General features: G+C 36.8%; 2 protein-coding genes across 4 annotated transcripts; one reads left to right on the top strand and one right to left on the bottom strand.

Moving 5' to 3' along the window:
• The first annotated feature begins 1,828 nt into the window (after positions 1-1,828).
• dynlt1b (dynein light chain Tctex-type 1b) lies at positions 1,829-6,710 on the top strand. Of its 2 annotated transcripts, none has more exons than XM_023290569.2 (5): positions 1,829-1,932; positions 2,105-2,146; positions 2,458-2,581; positions 2,671-2,748; positions 3,466-6,710. In XM_023290569.2, exons 1-5 carry the CDS (start codon positions 1,897-1,899, stop codon positions 3,534-3,536), a joined length of 351 nt encoding a protein of 116 aa, XP_023146337.1. In that variant the 5' UTR covers positions 1,829-1,896; the 3' UTR covers positions 3,537-6,710. The 2 variants fall into 2 exon arrangements, with proteins under 2 accessions (XP_023146337.1, XP_023146338.1); XM_023290570.3 differs by having other exon boundaries at positions 3,589-6,710.
• tmem181 (transmembrane protein 181) lies at positions 3,679-15,422 on the bottom strand. 2 transcript variants are annotated; one of them, XM_023290566.3, is made up of 17 exons: positions 15,087-15,422; positions 11,982-12,085; positions 10,976-11,043; positions 10,802-10,892; positions 9,272-9,387; positions 8,964-9,080; positions 8,773-8,853; positions 8,558-8,657; positions 7,525-7,655; positions 7,352-7,443; positions 7,210-7,267; positions 5,727-5,829; positions 5,592-5,643; positions 5,421-5,503; positions 5,242-5,331; positions 5,082-5,148; positions 3,679-4,999 (listed from the first exon to the last, which is right to left on the bottom strand). In XM_023290566.3, the coding sequence occupies exons 1-17, from the start codon at positions 15,218-15,220 to the stop codon at positions 4,915-4,917; spliced, it is 1,572 nt and encodes a 523-aa protein (XP_023146334.1). In that variant the 5' UTR covers positions 15,221-15,422; the 3' UTR covers positions 3,679-4,914. The 2 variants fall into 2 exon arrangements, with proteins under 2 accessions (XP_023146334.1, XP_023146335.1); XM_023290567.3 differs by lacking the exon at positions 15,087-15,422 and adding an exon at positions 12,385-12,536.
• Between the last annotated feature and the right edge of the window lie 1,639 nt (positions 15,423-17,061).

Below are 17,061 nucleotides of genomic sequence, written 5' to 3' on the forward strand. Positions count from 1 at the left end.
TATATACAGACTAGATACGCTAGCGCTGTCTTCTATATTATCTGTGGTCTGACCAATCACTGCTCTCTGGCTCTCAGTCAGTCTGACCAATCACTGCTCTCTGGCTCCGCCCTCTGAGAATCTTGTTGTCGTTTGGCTCTACACTTGCTGATGACCACTTCAGGTCACAGAATATGAAAAAAGGAACATTTTTTCGTTTCTGTCTTACTGATTTTACTTTTTTGTTATTCTAAATATAAAACGAAAATCAAAGCATTTAAAAAAAAATCTTATATCCCTTTTTGATCATGAAAAGGAAAAATGCCTTGTATTTAAATTTAAATTTTTGTATTTTAAAACGAAAATCAAATAACCACTCGTTTTTTGTTTGTCAATACCCGTTTCAGAACGGAAAATCCAATTACCAGATCCATACATGGATTGGACCAGCGTTGGCAAAATGTGGAATATTTCATTTTCATTTTATTTTTCAGGTGCAATTTCGTTTCATTTTTTCCGTTCTCATGTGTGACATTCTCACTTGTTTTAGTAATTTCATTAATGTATATGTATGTACTTATATTTTCCTGCTTTTTACTTTTGAAACACTGCATTTCTTGATTTTTTTTTTTTTTTGTTGCAATATTTGGCACCAGAATTTCCTCAGGGATTAATAAAATTTTATATTATATTATCATAAATACAAGTAAGACTCTTAAGTCAAAAGTTTCTTACATGTACAGAAAAAGTATTTGTCACAAATAAAGCCTTCTCTCTTTCTACTCAGAACATCCACCTCGTTGACACATCACACTGCCCATCAAGGCTTTCGTTTCATTCTTTTGGCTGCAGGTTCTGGGTCAGTCTTGTTTCATCGCTACAGTCTTTCTAAACCTGAATCATCCACATTTTAACTAATAAAAAATGCACACAAACATGGTGTTTGTTTACACATATTTTATTTGTCTTTTTATATTGTACACACTTTTTACAATGACAATTTTATGCATTATTACGCAAAGTAAGAATTTCATTGTACGTTGTAACTGTCTTGTTTTCTGTGCATATGACAAACCTCTTGAATCTGAATCAGTCTGTCTCCTGCCTTCACCCTGATTCGGCTTGGATAGGCTTCTTCAGTTTATCACAGCTAGACATTATTTTTGCTGTACAAGTCTGATCCATTAACAACAATCAGAACATTCTTCTGTCATAACAGTTTTATTTATTACAGATTTCTATCATCATAAATAAACTGGATGTCTTACCTCTAGGTATATAAGTCTACACAGTCAAAAATTTACAACATTTTATTAACAAATGATTTTTTTTTTTTTTTACAGATTTTCCATCTTTTGTGACAGCTGTTTAATTACAGATAATAAGTAGCAAAATCATAGGGGAGTTGGGGGACTATTGATTTACATCTTAACTGTAAGAAATCACGCCACCAAAACTGTAAATAATAACAAAATAACAACAACAAAAAATATTTTTATGGTTGAAAATTTGGTCTTTTGCAATGCTTCAATGTGACTGAAAATTTTTAGATTTTTAACTTTTATTTTACAGATTTTCCCCGTTTTGACAAATACTTATATGTAGTAAAATCAATAAAAGTAAAGCGTAAGTGAAGTGAAGAGTGTCAGTTATAAAAAATAACTCCCTTTTCATTATTTTATTTTATTTATTTAGTTTGTAAGGGTAAACGTAGCCTGTATACTGCCACAGCATAAGAGAATTATTGACATTCAGTTATGACTTTAGGTTTTTGAAACATGGACATTTCTGATTGTCGTTTTCATTTTGTTTCCTTCTGTATTTATAGAGATTGCGCCTTTATTATGACGATACCCGACCGGAAGTTGTTTGTAGGTTAGCAGTAGCACAGCTCACTTGACACCGGACGAAGGAAACATGGACAGTTACCAGATAGATGAGGACCCGATGCTTGTAAGTAGCTACTTAAAAGTCGCTACTGAGTGTGTTTTTACCATCTATAATTAAACTGACAGTGCTATTTGTGAAGAACCTTTTTGTTTCTGAGGTTACTCAGCAAATATTCACAGCGGGCATCCCTGTTAGACGGTTAGCTTAAACTACAATTGTCTCTGATATCTCACAGACGACGTTCGTCGTTGACGAAGTGAGGAAAATAATTAATGAGGTGGGTAAAACATTAACAATAACAATGCTTTCTGATTCATTCACAAACTTTGACACCAGACTTACATTTCGGGCTAGCAGCTTTGTGTTAGCAACCTGTTGCTAAGGACACGAACGGTTGCTAAGGAAGTCTCTAACTGGACCGTTCTACTGGATTTAGTATTACTGATTTATTTTAAGGTTTTTTTGTAAACAGTTATATAGATTGTTAATTTTAAGCTATCGTTTTATAATGCATATTTACTATATGATAGTAGTCAGCCTTTGTGTGTTGATTGGTGTTACTGAAACACAACTTTGTTTACACTGTAGGCAGTGGAGTCCGTCATTGGAGGAAACGTGTACCAGCACAGCAGAGTGAAGCAGTGGAACTCCAGTGTCACTGAGCAATGCCTCAGTCAACTTAGCAAGCTGGGAAAGCCGTTCAAATATATTGGTATGTGGACTAATACCTCAGAAATAATATGTTCATACTTCTTGGAACTTTACATTGATATTAAAACAAAGCATTTGTGTTTCTGTAAGTGAACTGTATCATCATGCAGAAAACTGGAGCAGGTCTGCAAACAGCCTGTGCGTGCTTCTGGGACAATTCTACTGATGGTAAAAGCACAACACTTCTATGTTTTGTTTTGTGTGTTAAAATGCACGTGCTCTGTGTTTTCTTTACAGTTGTAGTAGAGATGTGAGTGTGATAGGTAATGTTTTCCCCTTCTGTCTGAAACTATCAGTGTAGTACTGAGCAAGATGCCAGTCTTACAAACACACAAAGCAAGAATATAAACACAGCATGCACATAGTCTTCTATTCTGACTTGAAGATAAGAAGTTTAAAATATAATTTCTATTGTTCGGGTTAGAAAAGAGTTGCATTAAGCCATCTGTGAAGTTTCTGAGCTACTTTACATTTCACATAACTTCTCCCTAACAATGCATTGGAAAATCTTTCCTGTAGTTCTGTAGTTAATATTTACTTTTGTTTATCTGGTCCTTGTGATTATAGGAATCTGTTTTTTTTTTGTGTGAATATTTTTTTAAAACAGTAACTCCTTGTAAGCTATTGACTACTGGTAAATACAGTATGATAGAGAAATAGCTGGATCTCAAGAAAAAGTGTAACTGCAGCATGTAAGTGGTCTTTGTTTGTGAAAACGTTGATGATCAGAGCAGTACACAAACACTCCTTTGACCCATGACTGTAAAAGTCCACCTTAAAACGCAGCTTTATTCAAATGACACAATGCTACAAACGAAAAACTTTTACGTGCGTTAATGCAGCTGTGTTACCGTCACTGATGTAATCTAATGTTGCACCCCACAGGAAACTGTGCGGTGAAATGGGAGAACGAGTCCATGTACTGTATCGTCACTGTTTTTGGAATGGCCATCTGAACCTACAACAGCCAATATTTGTAAAAATTTCTTTTTTTTTTTTTTGCTTTAGGAACCTGCATGCGGGGTTTGACCATGCTGGCTACATTTTTATTACAATGTGTTCGTTTTTCATGTTAAGTGCAATTAAGTAAAACACTACTAAGCTGTATATGCTTTGCTTTATTTACACGCCGCATGATACTGCTACATGTACAGCATTTATCTCATAAAGCAACAAAATTTTGCGGGTACTTTAACACATTTCAAAAGCAATCTCATTTCACCACCTTAAACCAACATAAGCTTCATTCACACGGAAAGAATCGAACATGTACATTTATGTCAAAGCATTTACAAACATGAGATTACAGCCCAGTTAGAAGAAAACAGAGTAATGTGAAGACAAGGCACCATCTTGATTAAAATACATACTTGTAGAGAACAGAGATATATTCGTTTTGGCTGTTGTTGTCCATTAGCTCTGGTTTTATAAAACAAAACTGCAACAATTACCTCATTTTAAGCAAAGCTATGGGGGGGAAATGATTACTGAACATAGCATGTTCAACAAAGGTATGGGAAAAAGTACATGCTGGGTAAAGAAATGTTCACGACAGCTCAGTAATCAAACAACATAAAGTTGTGAGAAAATTCATACAAATGATCCAAATCCATCCATCCATGTAGTCAGATAATACAGTATCAAATGTTATCACTTTTTGGCAAAATAAAAATTCTTGAAAAGTGCAATTACAAAGCTTACAAAAAAAAAAAAGAATCCGTAAGAGGACTGTTACTTCGGTTAAGGCTCTCTCTGTATTTTTCAATGTCTGAGGACAATGGATTTATCAACAGATACCCTGTTCAGGAATCATGTGACTGGTAATACGTGCAGTTAGTTTACTTGCAGCTCTTCCAGTTGGAGTTTCTTTTACCATTCCTGCTGTGTTACTCAGCTTTGGCCACAAAAAATGAATTCTCATTATTCTCAGACTGTCAGAGAGCAGAATGGAATGGCACAAATAACAAAAGTATGCAGTGAAAAAACAGTGGTTCAACAGAAAGCATTAAATACGAGGATCCCACGCATAAATCCCAAATGAATATTAGCACTTTCCCTGGTAATTGTTTATCATCAGGTTGTGAAGAAATGCTGGTTTACAAAATGGTAAAACCTTTAGTGGTTTACGTCAGTGTTTGTTTTCTTGTTTTCAATGAGTGGCTACATACCTCACCTTTCAAAAGTACAGTACATTCAGTAGACATGGAATTCGTCTTTTTTTAAAAATATATTTATGTACACTTCCAGTATATCATTTTACACTACCAATGCCAGTGCACCGTACTTGCACACGATGCTTCGTTGCGACAGATTTTACACAGGAGGGAGGACACGTCAGTCGCTGTCAGTCTCATCCTGGTACTTGGCGGTTGCTTTGATGGCACGTCCGTTTTGTAAAGGCATGTCTTCATAATCACTCCTGTCAGAAACACAAAATCAGAAGGGTTTGTAGATGTTTGCATTGTGTATAATCTGCACAACTGAAGCAACGAAGCACATACCCGTATATCACTTCGTCATCCGAGTCGTTTAGCATGGAGAACGCTGGATTATCTTTCAGCTGGGAGTCTGAGAAATGAAACAAAACCGGTTGGTTTAATGCATTATGTCAATATACTCAGCAGCAAAAGAAGGTGTCTGAGAAACTACCGTATTACCTACCATAAAGGGCATTTTTGGAGGGAGAATACACAAATGCTAATGTGTACAAGTAGAAGTTGAGCAGGCCATAGAAGGATAAAAATTCAGCTGGTATGTCTGGAATTAAGGAACAACCTCTCACTGTTTCCAACAATAACAAGCCATGGTACATTGCCAACAAAAAGCCACTCAAAGGATATAGTTTTGGTAATGAGTAGACAATTCAGCCACAAAATTGTCTTGAAGAGCCTTGGCACCAAACCTCAGGTAGAGAATGACCATGCTGGAAGAGAGAAGCAGTGATTAGAACAACAGGATCAAATTGAACTCTTCAGAAGTAAAAAATGGAATTTGCTTTTCCTTGAATGCACCTTATGACGAGGACGACAAAAGTCAGTGCTGTCAAAAACTTCAGCCGGAGATCTAGTGATAAAAACAACAGCTTTTTAATATGGTCGTAGTGAAAACTTAAGTTGACTCAAATACAGAGAGGTGTGGTGCGATACCTGAGTAAGGCATGTTCTTGAGTTCAGAACAAGCTCTGACGATCAGGAATATCAGGTAGAGGATGTAGAAGGAGACGACAATCAGGAAAAACACCTTCATACCCTGAAGAGTTAACACAGGACTTTATTAAACTGCTGGACAAACAAAAACAAACACTGAATGAACCAAATACAACAGTATCAACAACAGAAGTTATAACCGTAACTTCTGCTGACTAAAGGCATTGTAATAATACACTGCCTGGCCAAAAAAAAAGTTGCACACTAATATTTTGTTGGACTGCCTTTAGCTTTGAGTGTGGCGCTCATTCACTGTGGCATTGTTTCGATAAGCCCCATGAATCCTGGCATCGTCATCTTGGAATATTCTCGTGCCATCATGAAAGAAAAAGTCCACTGATGGAAAGACCTGGTCATTGTATACTTAAAAACATTACAAATACTGTTTTGAGGAAAGAATAAAAGTGTTACCACCTGTATTCCACAATTTTTTTAAATTAAGAGAAAAAAATTATAATTTACGAGGGCTGGGTGTCTTTGAAAGAGGTCATGTGAGAACTAATGTTAAATCCAGATGTGTTTCATATTTGGGAGTTATATTATGGAATGGACTTAGTGATGATTTGAAATTATGAAGATCTCTGTTGAGTTTCAAAAAAACATTGAAAGGTAAAATAATTTAGGACTACAATGTAAAATGTCTGACATGAAATGATTAAGAAGAATAATTTAGAGTAAACCATGTTCTGTTTTTTTCCCTTTTATTTCTTGTATTACTGATATTCTGGGTTATTTTTTGGATTGTACAGGATAGCCTATTCCTTTTTCGGTTACAGAGCTTGTTCAATTTTTCTTTTTTTGTGAGAAAAAAATGTTTACTGCAAGCATGTACAATAATTCTTTGTCAGCTGAATGCACACAATTAAATTTTTGTACTGTAGATTGTAACCGAAATAAACCATTCATTCATTCATGATAAATGCATCACTTCATCTGCCTCTCTTCTTACCCTGATGCCCCCATCACTTTGGAACACTTTGGAAAATCTGGACTCATTAGACCCCATGACCGACCACGTTTGTTCCTTGAAGATGATGGTTCACCACTATCCTTCAGGTTTTAATAATGCGTTGGACATTCTTAACCTGATTTTAGTTTTAGTAATCTCCTTAGTTGTTTTCTTTGCTTTGTTTAAGAAATGAAAAGCTCCTCACTGCATCAGCTAGGGTTAAATAAGTTGTTGCAGCTGAAACGTATTCATCACTGCAGTAATTATCCAATGGAAGGCTCTTACCTATTTGCTTACTTAAATCCAAGTGGCCTTTTTTTGTTCATTTTCGCCAGGCAGTGTATATTACCCCATTTTCTTTCCTAACATGGCAAAAGTGGGCTGAAATGATCACGATGATGTTGCTGCCATTCCTTCAACTCCGACTTCATAAGAAGCTGTTCAAAGTTTCCCAAAAGGTTTCAAAAGCCTCACCTGAAAGTTTGCTATATCCATTTTGTACAGATAAGTTGGATCCTGGAGTTCATTAACTCTGAAAATTCAAACAAGCAGAGTAAATCTTTTCAGTCCCGGTATGAATTAAAATAAGCAATTTGTGGGCAGAGGACACACTTACGTTTGCCATATGCCAAGCGTAACCGCTGAGAGCCACAGCAGACCTACGATGATCAGCTTGGGCAGGTAGAACGTCAGGAATTTCCTCTCGCCCTGCAGAAGTACAGTGACAAGATTCATAACGAGCCGAAAATGGCAGAAAATCGTGAATTGCGGGTATAACACTGCACTGACCTGAACCCTGATGCCGTGGTAGACGCAGAGCCAGAAGAGCAGCAGAGCACACAGGAAGAGAGCCTGAAAGAAAGCATCCAACGTCCCCGGAAACCAGCTGTTCACCAGGAATGACAGCGGGAAAAACGGATCTGAACAACAGATAGAAAAAAAAAACCATTTCTGAGTGGAGAGATTTGTGCTTTCAGTAATATTCACACACTTTAAGACACATCAGAGAAAAAAATCATTATGCGGTTATTTAGCTTAGCATTACTGGTATAACAGGATGTCACTTGGGTTCTACTGTGTTATGTCTGTGGAATATTGAGTAAAGTTTCCCAGTTTTCCTCTTTATGAACACTTAATTTTAAGTCAAAAACATCTGTGCAATAACACAGTCACAATACCACAAATACAACAACAAAAAAATAAAAGGAAAATTCATTTCTTTGATTATTTACTTCAAAAAAACAAAAAATTATCAACTACTATTAAAAAATAAAATCAACATGTGCATTTTTTCTGAGTGTCTGCAGGTGTTACCAATACTGAGAAAAAAAAAATCGGGGATTCTACATACTTTAAATATTTTACTATTAATATTTTTAATTTGTTACTTTTTCTTGTCTTTTTTTTTTTTTTTTTTTAAAAACAGATTTTGCTTAGTTCAAACAGTTTATTTTTTGGACTATTTTTAAAATAGACTTGTAGAATAAAATGATTTTCATGAAATATAACAGTTTAAGGCCTAATTTGGTTGAGTTTCCAGATGAAACTGAAAATCAAACATGATAAGGTCAATGACCATCGGAGAGCTCAACATCTGACGGTGCTTTATGTTTTTACAGCTGCTGGTGCTGATGAATTGTGTAATTTTGATGACTTTTCAAACAATAACATGCCATTTAAACCCACCAGCAGGTTTTAGGATTCAGAGGATTAACTAGCAGCTAATTTTGTATGATGGACCCATTTCAATTCAATAATTTATAAATCGTGACTTAGGTTGGCGCAACCTAAAATGTGTTCTGAAGAGAGAAAAGACACTCACCGTTGTAGAGTAACAGCAAAGGAAGAAGAATAGACATCCATTTCTGTTCTATTCCCCAGTCCCTCATAGAAAATTTCCTCAGTGAATGAGCAAACATACACTGCCACATACAAGAAGAAAAACGCCTGTTTTAAATGTCATTTATTGGTCACAGTGTGCAGATTGTGCTGGAAAGTGGAAAAATATAAGTCCAGAAAGGTAAACCATGCTCTTACCGTCACCATAAAGGTCAACACCACAAAGACGAACCGGAACCAGATTTCCACTTGTGAGAATGTCGGATTGTACGTTTTCCACTAAAGAGGAGGAAATGAAAGAAAGAATGAAAAGGCTGTGAGTGACCTGTGAGCTCAAGTCATTTAAAAAGCTCCACAGCAGCAACTGAAAAAGAGTCTTTTTCACTTACCACAAACTTAACCTTGATTTCATACGTGATATTTTCGAGGCCTTTGAAGCTGACAGAAACCTGATACCGGGTGTAGTTCAGGTAGCCGAGATGCAGCACAATGATCTCATCACATTTCTGTTAGACGAGACAAATAAAGCACTGCATCACTGATAGCTCAGTCAACAACTCGCTGTGTAGATCATCAGTGTCTGTCTGACATGATCCTCAACTTTAATCCCAACCTAAATCACACGCTGCCATATCGTTGCTATGCCTCATGAGCTCACTGTCAGACAGAAAGATAGTGAGAGATGATTCACACTTACCGCTCCGCAGTGTAAAGTCCGTGACTTCTGCACTTTGTTGATGTGTGTCACGCTGGCGTCTTGCATCACTCCTTTAAGCTCTACGCTGATTTCAAAGGGCTGCTGGAAGTCCCCCACTGACACAGATAACAAGAGTGGTCGTTATTAAGTATGTTTACAAAACAATAATTTTAGAAAAGGCTAAATGTCTTTGTCTTAAAATCAGCTGTCAGGGACAATGTCTACTTGAACACTACTACTCCGAATACAACCAAATTTGATAATTCTGTAAATAGCATTTTCTGTTTGGATATTCTAATATAAGCCTTATTCCAAGTGTAGCATTTTCTGATTCAGACATGTGTGACATACTGATGTTATCCAGAATTAGGAGCATTTTGTATACAGCTCTTTTGGGATATGTGTCTCAATTGAGGTTTTTACCACACAACCTCTTGCTAGTTTACAGTCAGTGAAGTGTGCTATAGACAAACCAGCTTGCTAAGGGCTGCGGTAGATTTGCGTGCCCAAAAGAAAAGCTCACATATCTGGTCAACAGAAGAAACACACCTACTTTTAAACCTTTTAAAAAACTTGAAAGTTAACAGGTTCTGAAATAATGTACACGTACCGCAACAGCAACCTTTTCAATAAGCTGGTTTAAGAAAGACAAGAGGGAGTCTGGACTATCATATTTAAAAAAGTCAGCCACAGGTCTAAAACTTTGTTTAAAAAAATACTACTATAATGTAAAGAACCGATCATTACAAGCAGCCACAGTCATTCCATTTCTATATTTTCATGATAAAAGAAATCATCATCACAATAATTGGAATATGCATTTCTGCTTAGCTTAATGGGAATATTTTCTTTTTCGGAACAAGGGCAAAAATCAACATGTACGACATTTTTCCAAGGGCCCACAGGTGTTATCAATTCTGGGAAAAATTCTGATTCTACATGCTATAGATATTTTACTAATAATATTTTTTATTTGTCTCATTTCTGTTGCAAGCACAGCCTGCAGTTCAGCCGAAAAATATCAGATTTTTTGGCTTGTGACTGTTTGTCTCAGGTAAGTCGGATATGTCTTCTTGTTTTGTGTTATTTTCTACAGAATCTGTTTAGGGCAAACGGTTTATTTTTGGCAGATTTTAGAAGAAACTTGTAAACATTATAATAACTTGAAAATGGACAGGTTTTGGAATATACCACAACACCATCCTTTCAGGTAAAGTGGTTTGAGAAAGAAAAGAGGGAGTCTGTAATCGCACAACGGAACAAGTCCACCACAAGTCTTAAAAAAATGTTATTTTAGTGCAAAAAAACAGTAGTCACAAGCAGCCACAACAATTCTATCTTTACACTGCGTATGATAAAAGACATCTTTGTCATGCTGATTGGAATATGCATCACTGCATTTGAGGAGGAATACCGGCCATGTAAATAACTTAGTAGGAACATTGCCGTTTTTAGAATAAGGGCGACATATATATATAAGTAATATTTTGTGAATGTAAACGTGGTAAACAGCTAATTCTGTGTACTTACTATTGCTGTTTTGAGCCTGCATCACACAGGTGAGCCATAGCTGCTGGTTGTAGGTGGTGAGGGGAGCAGAAACTAAATTGAAGGGCCCAGTCTGAAAATATAGAATACATAACATGATCCATTTGTTCATTATTATAAATGATAATTATTGTCATTATTTTAGAAAAGTCTTACTTTAACGGAAGTATTCTTTACAAGGAACTGGGTGTCATTGTACTCTTGTTCAGCAATAATCCTAGGACCTACAAAAAGGAACAAAACACAATTACATTTTTCGCAATGTAATGCCCCAAAAATTTGATGCCTGAAAGGAAGACACAAAAAAGACTGATTCAAACACCTTACTACTCGGAAGATTGACATGAATGCGCATGCTCAGTAACCCTCAGTTCACCTAAATAATAAAGTTTCCCTCTTTGTTCATTAGCTGGAGGCTTAAGTTAGGAAGGCAAGTTAATTAAGCAAAATATCTGCTATCAAAAGCAGTCATCAATTCTGGCTAAACAAATGGCCCAAACTCTGAGTTTTAGAGGAACTGAAACAGGAAAAGTGTATGCCCAGAGACAAAAATAAATTAAAAATTTAAACTGGGCTACAGAATAGTGAGGGAACTGAATGTTGCAGTGTTTTTAAAAGTATGCACAAAAACAGATGAGAAATATTGGGCTATCCAGAAAGAAGCAAAAAAAAAAAAAAGTGCCAAAAGAAACTTGTTTATCAAGTACTCTGTAATCAGAGTAGCTGACATTATTATCCTAAATGAGTCACTCAGCTTTTATGTACCTCGCTGACATTAAAAAGCATTTTATGTATTTGTCTATATAGTGGCATCGACCAACAGAAGGAGGGAGCAAACAAACCCTAATTATAATTTAATGAGCCTGGACATGCCTGATTTAATAACAGACACTATGAGCTATACTAGGTCAAGACTGTAAACTCCACACTAGAGGAATTTTGTGATAATTACGACCTATATAATTTTGAATCATAAGAAATACTGTTACGACTGAGAAATTTATAAAGTAAGTGACAAAATACTTGTAAATATCGTAACTCATACGTATTCGTGAGAAATTCTGTTATAATAACTGAAAGCAATGAGACAAAACTCAAGGTGATGGTCTTTATTCAAAATAACTAGCCTAAACCACTTGCTCAGTGTGTTTATCAGCTGTACCTGCAATCCCAATGAAGACTGTGAGGCCGAAGCAGATGAGGAAGACCACAAACACCAACACAAAGTGCCTTTTAGACAAAGTGTAGAGCCGCATGGGGGCCAGCCTGTCACAGGGAGAAAGTCGTCAGGTTTAGCACACATAAGCTAATCGCTGCAACCACAAGAGGAAAGCAGAAGTAGAAAAAAAACTTGGTGAGTAATATGTACTTCATGGTTACTGCTGTTCGCCCACAGCCTGAGGTTCAGGTGCGGATATGTCAACACTGCTAGCATCCGTGCTACTACATGCTAGCAGTGACAGATGGTAAGAGAGAGCTACACACTGGTTTGAAGACTCGTCCTCACACATTCAGGGCCGAGTGTTAAATCCCGAGTGTGTCCGCTGGATTAATCTTACACTTACAGCTCCATTTCTCACGGTTCGCAGCCTCGGTGGCGAGAAAAAAGCATAAAAATGTTCGCAGTGGATCCACATCCGTGTATCAACATCAGCCTGCGACAACTGGAAGTCGGACGTCGCCGAGTGGGAGGGGCTTGGAACACGTGACGCCAGCGGAGCGGAAGAGGACGTTTCAGAGGGAGAAGGAGGTAAAATAGGATCCTTCTATCCGTCCTACTTTACTCTTCTGTGTCTATACGTGTCTTTCTGCTCTAAGAAGCAGCATATACAGTGAGGTTCGGGGCTCTACATTTCGATACATAACATTTGTCATTTGTGGCTGAGGCCCATTTTTAATACGCAAAAGACGTTGAAATTTAAGGAAACTTAGTATATATATATATATATATATATATATATATATATATATATATATATATATATATATATATATATATATATATATATATATATATATATATATATATGGAAAGCCAAAAGTGTCATGATCAGCCACTGTTTGCACATGATTCGAACCGACATGCAGCATTTTGACAGTGGAAAGAGGGCTCTCCAGTCACAACACTGCTTCTTACATCACCAAAAGCCTAAACGTTGCTTTATTTACGGGGCTGCTTTATATGTCATCAGAAGTTGGCATCAGAAGCTAGCATTTGAGCTCATAACAGCAACACTCTTTTACTGTGTTGGAAACCTGTTTAGCTTTGCCAGTTCTTATAATGACTGTTTCTGAAATCATCCATTCATTCCCTACTCCCTACTCCTGATGTAGAAACCATTATATAGTGAACTATGTAGGGAGCTCCTCTGCAAAAGGAATACTTTCGGACACTACCTGGGTCTCAGTGCTATTAAATTACATCACTACTGTCGTTCAGTTACAGCGTATTAGATTGATGCTGGCTATGGTAATGAACCGAGTGGCATTTTTGTGATGAATTCATCCCATTAAACAAAGTAATACAAATGACTATTTTTAATTTTAATATATTTGCACCATCCAGCCCCCCCCCACGACCCTAATGAGGATTAAGCGGTGTATAGATAATGGATGGATGGATGGATATATTTGCACCATAACTTGTGGATTTGTCTTGTGCCTGTTGTCATTTCAACAAGATACACATAAAATAAAGATATATTCCGTAGAAAAAACATCTTATCACCGAAAATACATGTGAACACAATAAAAATAGCTGTCAGAAGCTGTGAAAATGCCACCAGTCCTCAGCTGGCTTCTGTGTCCTTTGCTGTACTTCTTGAACACAATGCAAGATCGTATATATTGCTTGGTGAGTGACTATCGGCTGTACACTGCTTTTCACAGTGCATTTTGGGAATATGCAACTTAACATTCGGACAGTGCTACAAACTGGGGAACACCCTATATAGTGCATTATATGGGGTATAGTGAGTAATTTCTGACATGTTTTTCAGAAGAATAGCAAGCCCTTCTGTCTGTTTTGCACAGCCAGTAAACTCAAAGTTCCTGTAGCCAATCAGTGAAGAGCAAAACCAGGCCACAGCAATCCATCAATGCAAAGTGTCTGCCATTGTTTGGCATTAAATCTTTGTTTTACAGGATTTAGAGGATTAAATAATAATTTCCCTGAGATCATAGTCACCTTCCTGCCCTTGCTATCTTTCAAAATAGTTTGTGTTAATCACTGCTGTGGAAATCCTGGGTGGGCATCTATGGGCAATACATGGCTAGTTGTCTTTATATTGTTATTTGTTTGATTGCGAGTTCATACTGGGTCAAACTACTTGTATCAATCATTGTTATCACTTATTTATTTTGTAGATGTAGCTGCACTGGAGTCTATAAAAACTGGTGCAACTGATGGGTTTTCCACGGTGCAAAAAGCAGAGTCTTAATACATCTCATTAGATTATTGTAAAAATCAGCAGTATGCCTTCTTTTACACTGTAAAAAGAGAAAAAACAGCGCTGTAATTAGAGCGTGGCTTTATTTATTTATCTTCTGAATGCAGCTGCACTGGATGCCATAAAAATGGGAGTTTCCATGTCAAATATTTGCACTATTATGGCACTTTGTGCTATACAGCTGAATGTTGCAGGCACGTGAAAAGAAGTTTCGCACATGCGCAGCTGATCGAAATCGCGTGCCAACCAATGTTAACTTGTAATTTTTCACAAGCTGTCAAAATAGTAATGTGTTCTTTCTTTATTTCATTCATTTATTTATTTAATTCTACATTTTTAGAAATAATCTGAACCCCAAATTGTATATTTTTAAATGAGATATGTAGCTTTTAACCACCATCATAATAATAAAACTCTCCCCTTCCCATGGCAGCACTTGTTGCCTTTGATGGACATCTAAAGGCCTCTGCCACGTCTAAATTGTGGGTTTAGCATGATCAAATAAATTTATACAAATTAATAGCATGTATAAGAAAATGCAAAGAATCACCAGCCATTCTGTTTTTTTCCCCAATTTCTCCTGAAATACCGCAATATGCTTTTCACTGAGCATGTGTTTAGTGTGGCATAATCTAAATACAGAGTAAGAAAATACAACACAATAAGAGATTGATGCTCGTGTTTGTTTCTAATTGATATTAGGCTCATAATAAAACTGAATCGTTCTGCTCTGACACGCAGATAATGAATTCTGATTGAGAGCGAACAGCATCAACAGCCCGGATCACAGAGCAGATCCATCATTGTCAGACGCCTACCTATAAAAGCGATCATCCCTGTACGGTGTCAGGTCCTCCTTCAGCTCGTTGTAGGCCTCCTGGATCTTCCTGCAGAAGTACTTGAGCTCGCCGTACAGCGGGTTCTCCAAGCCGGACGAGTAGTCGGAGTCCATCTCCGCTCCGAGCCGTCAGGCGGCTGAAAAATGGCGATGTGAGGAGACAATCCGCGGCCTTCAGAGAACAACACACTGACCTGCCCGTATTGTCGCGTCGCTTAATTAAAAGTGCAGCCGAAGCTGTTTTATTTGTGTCTGTTCAAAGAAAGAAAGAGAGAGAGAAAAAAACACGGCTGTTGAAGCGGAAGGGGGTGTGGACCATATATGGGATGGACACAGAGGTACGGCGGGAGGGTCACGTGATCCGGGTTCAGCACCGCGGACAGAGACGATCCTCATCCACACATATAATAGAATAGAATAGAATAGAATAGAATAGAATAGAATAGAATAGAATAGAATAGAATAGAATAGAATAGAACAATACATTGCATAGCATGACATAACATAACGTAATATAGTGTCATGTAATGCAATATAATATCCGTCCATCCATCATCTATACACTTCTTAACCCTCATAAAGGTCGCAGGGGAGCTGAGACTCTCCCAGCTGACTTAGGGTGAAGGCAGGGGACACCCCGAGCACGTCACCAGTCTATCACAGGGCTACATATAGAGACAAACAATCATACTCACATTCACACCTATAGACAATTTACAGTTACCAATTAACCTCAGCATGTTTTTGGACTGTGGGAGGAAGCTGGAGAACCCAGAGAAAACCCACACATGCACAGGGAGAACATGCAACTCCATGCAGAAAGATCCCAAAACAATATATTATATTATATTATATTATATTATATTATATTATATTATATTATATTATATTATATTATATTATATTATATTATATTATATTATATTATAATTTGATAGTATTTTGGATTACTAAAACATCTGCTCTTGTACAGAAAAGTGACCCAACTCAGGTCTGCTTACACCCACTTTATGTTGGCACCAAGCTGTGGTTTTCTCCATCAATAACAAACAAATGATAAATAATATAATAACGAAGAGCTAACTCTGAAGGATCATCTATTTTAATGTCAAGTTGGCTTTGCCAGGTTCACATCATTAGGAGTGACACTCAGGGTTAACTTCATAAGTTAGCAATAGAAGAATAGAAATACTCTATTGATCTCCAAGGGGAAATTCTGTGGTTACATTAGCGAGCAGAAAGAGTAAAGTGACCGCCATCACAATAGAAATAAAAGGAAATATAAGACACATATAAATATATTAAACCTCATGTATGTGAAACATAAAGAAATGATATATTTCATGCACAGTATGGATACAATGCAAATGATCTAAATTATATTCTAAATGATTTATGTATACCTCTAACCATTCTCTTGTCCATGTGCCAGCTCTACTGCTTGGTGCAGGTTTGACTGATAGTGGTCTATAGAGATGGAAAACAAAAATTCGAAGACAGGAAAAAACATTGTCAAGTAATCTACTGACTATATGGCGCTATTACATCCACCTGAATCTGGTGTTTGTGTGTGTCAAACTCATAATAAACGTCAGCAGGAATCGCTCTCTATTTATTCTATACATTATATAGTACAAATATAATAATAAATAACATATATAGTGCATGTTTGCATCCTTACTTGCTGAAATCATTTTCATTATTCATATAGTTTGACACTTGTTTCATTGTGAAGCACTTTGAAATGTGCTACACAAACCATTATACTGAAACACTATGCTATATTACATCATATATGCTGGTAACATTTCATGATTTATCCCAGAAAGATGCTTGCTATTTTGAAATACTAAGTCCAAATTCTGAGGGAGAGCCCAAAGTAATATTCTTTTACCATAATATTTAACTGTGCATGCTTTCCACAGCAGAACAAGCACTGCTGTAACTGTTCACAT

The sequence above is a fragment of the Amphiprion ocellaris genome, chromosome 12, assembly GCF_022539595.1.
Source record: "Amphiprion ocellaris isolate individual 3 ecotype Okinawa chromosome 12, ASM2253959v1, whole genome shotgun sequence".
NCBI lineage: Eukaryota > Metazoa > Chordata > Actinopteri > Pomacentridae > Amphiprion > Amphiprion ocellaris.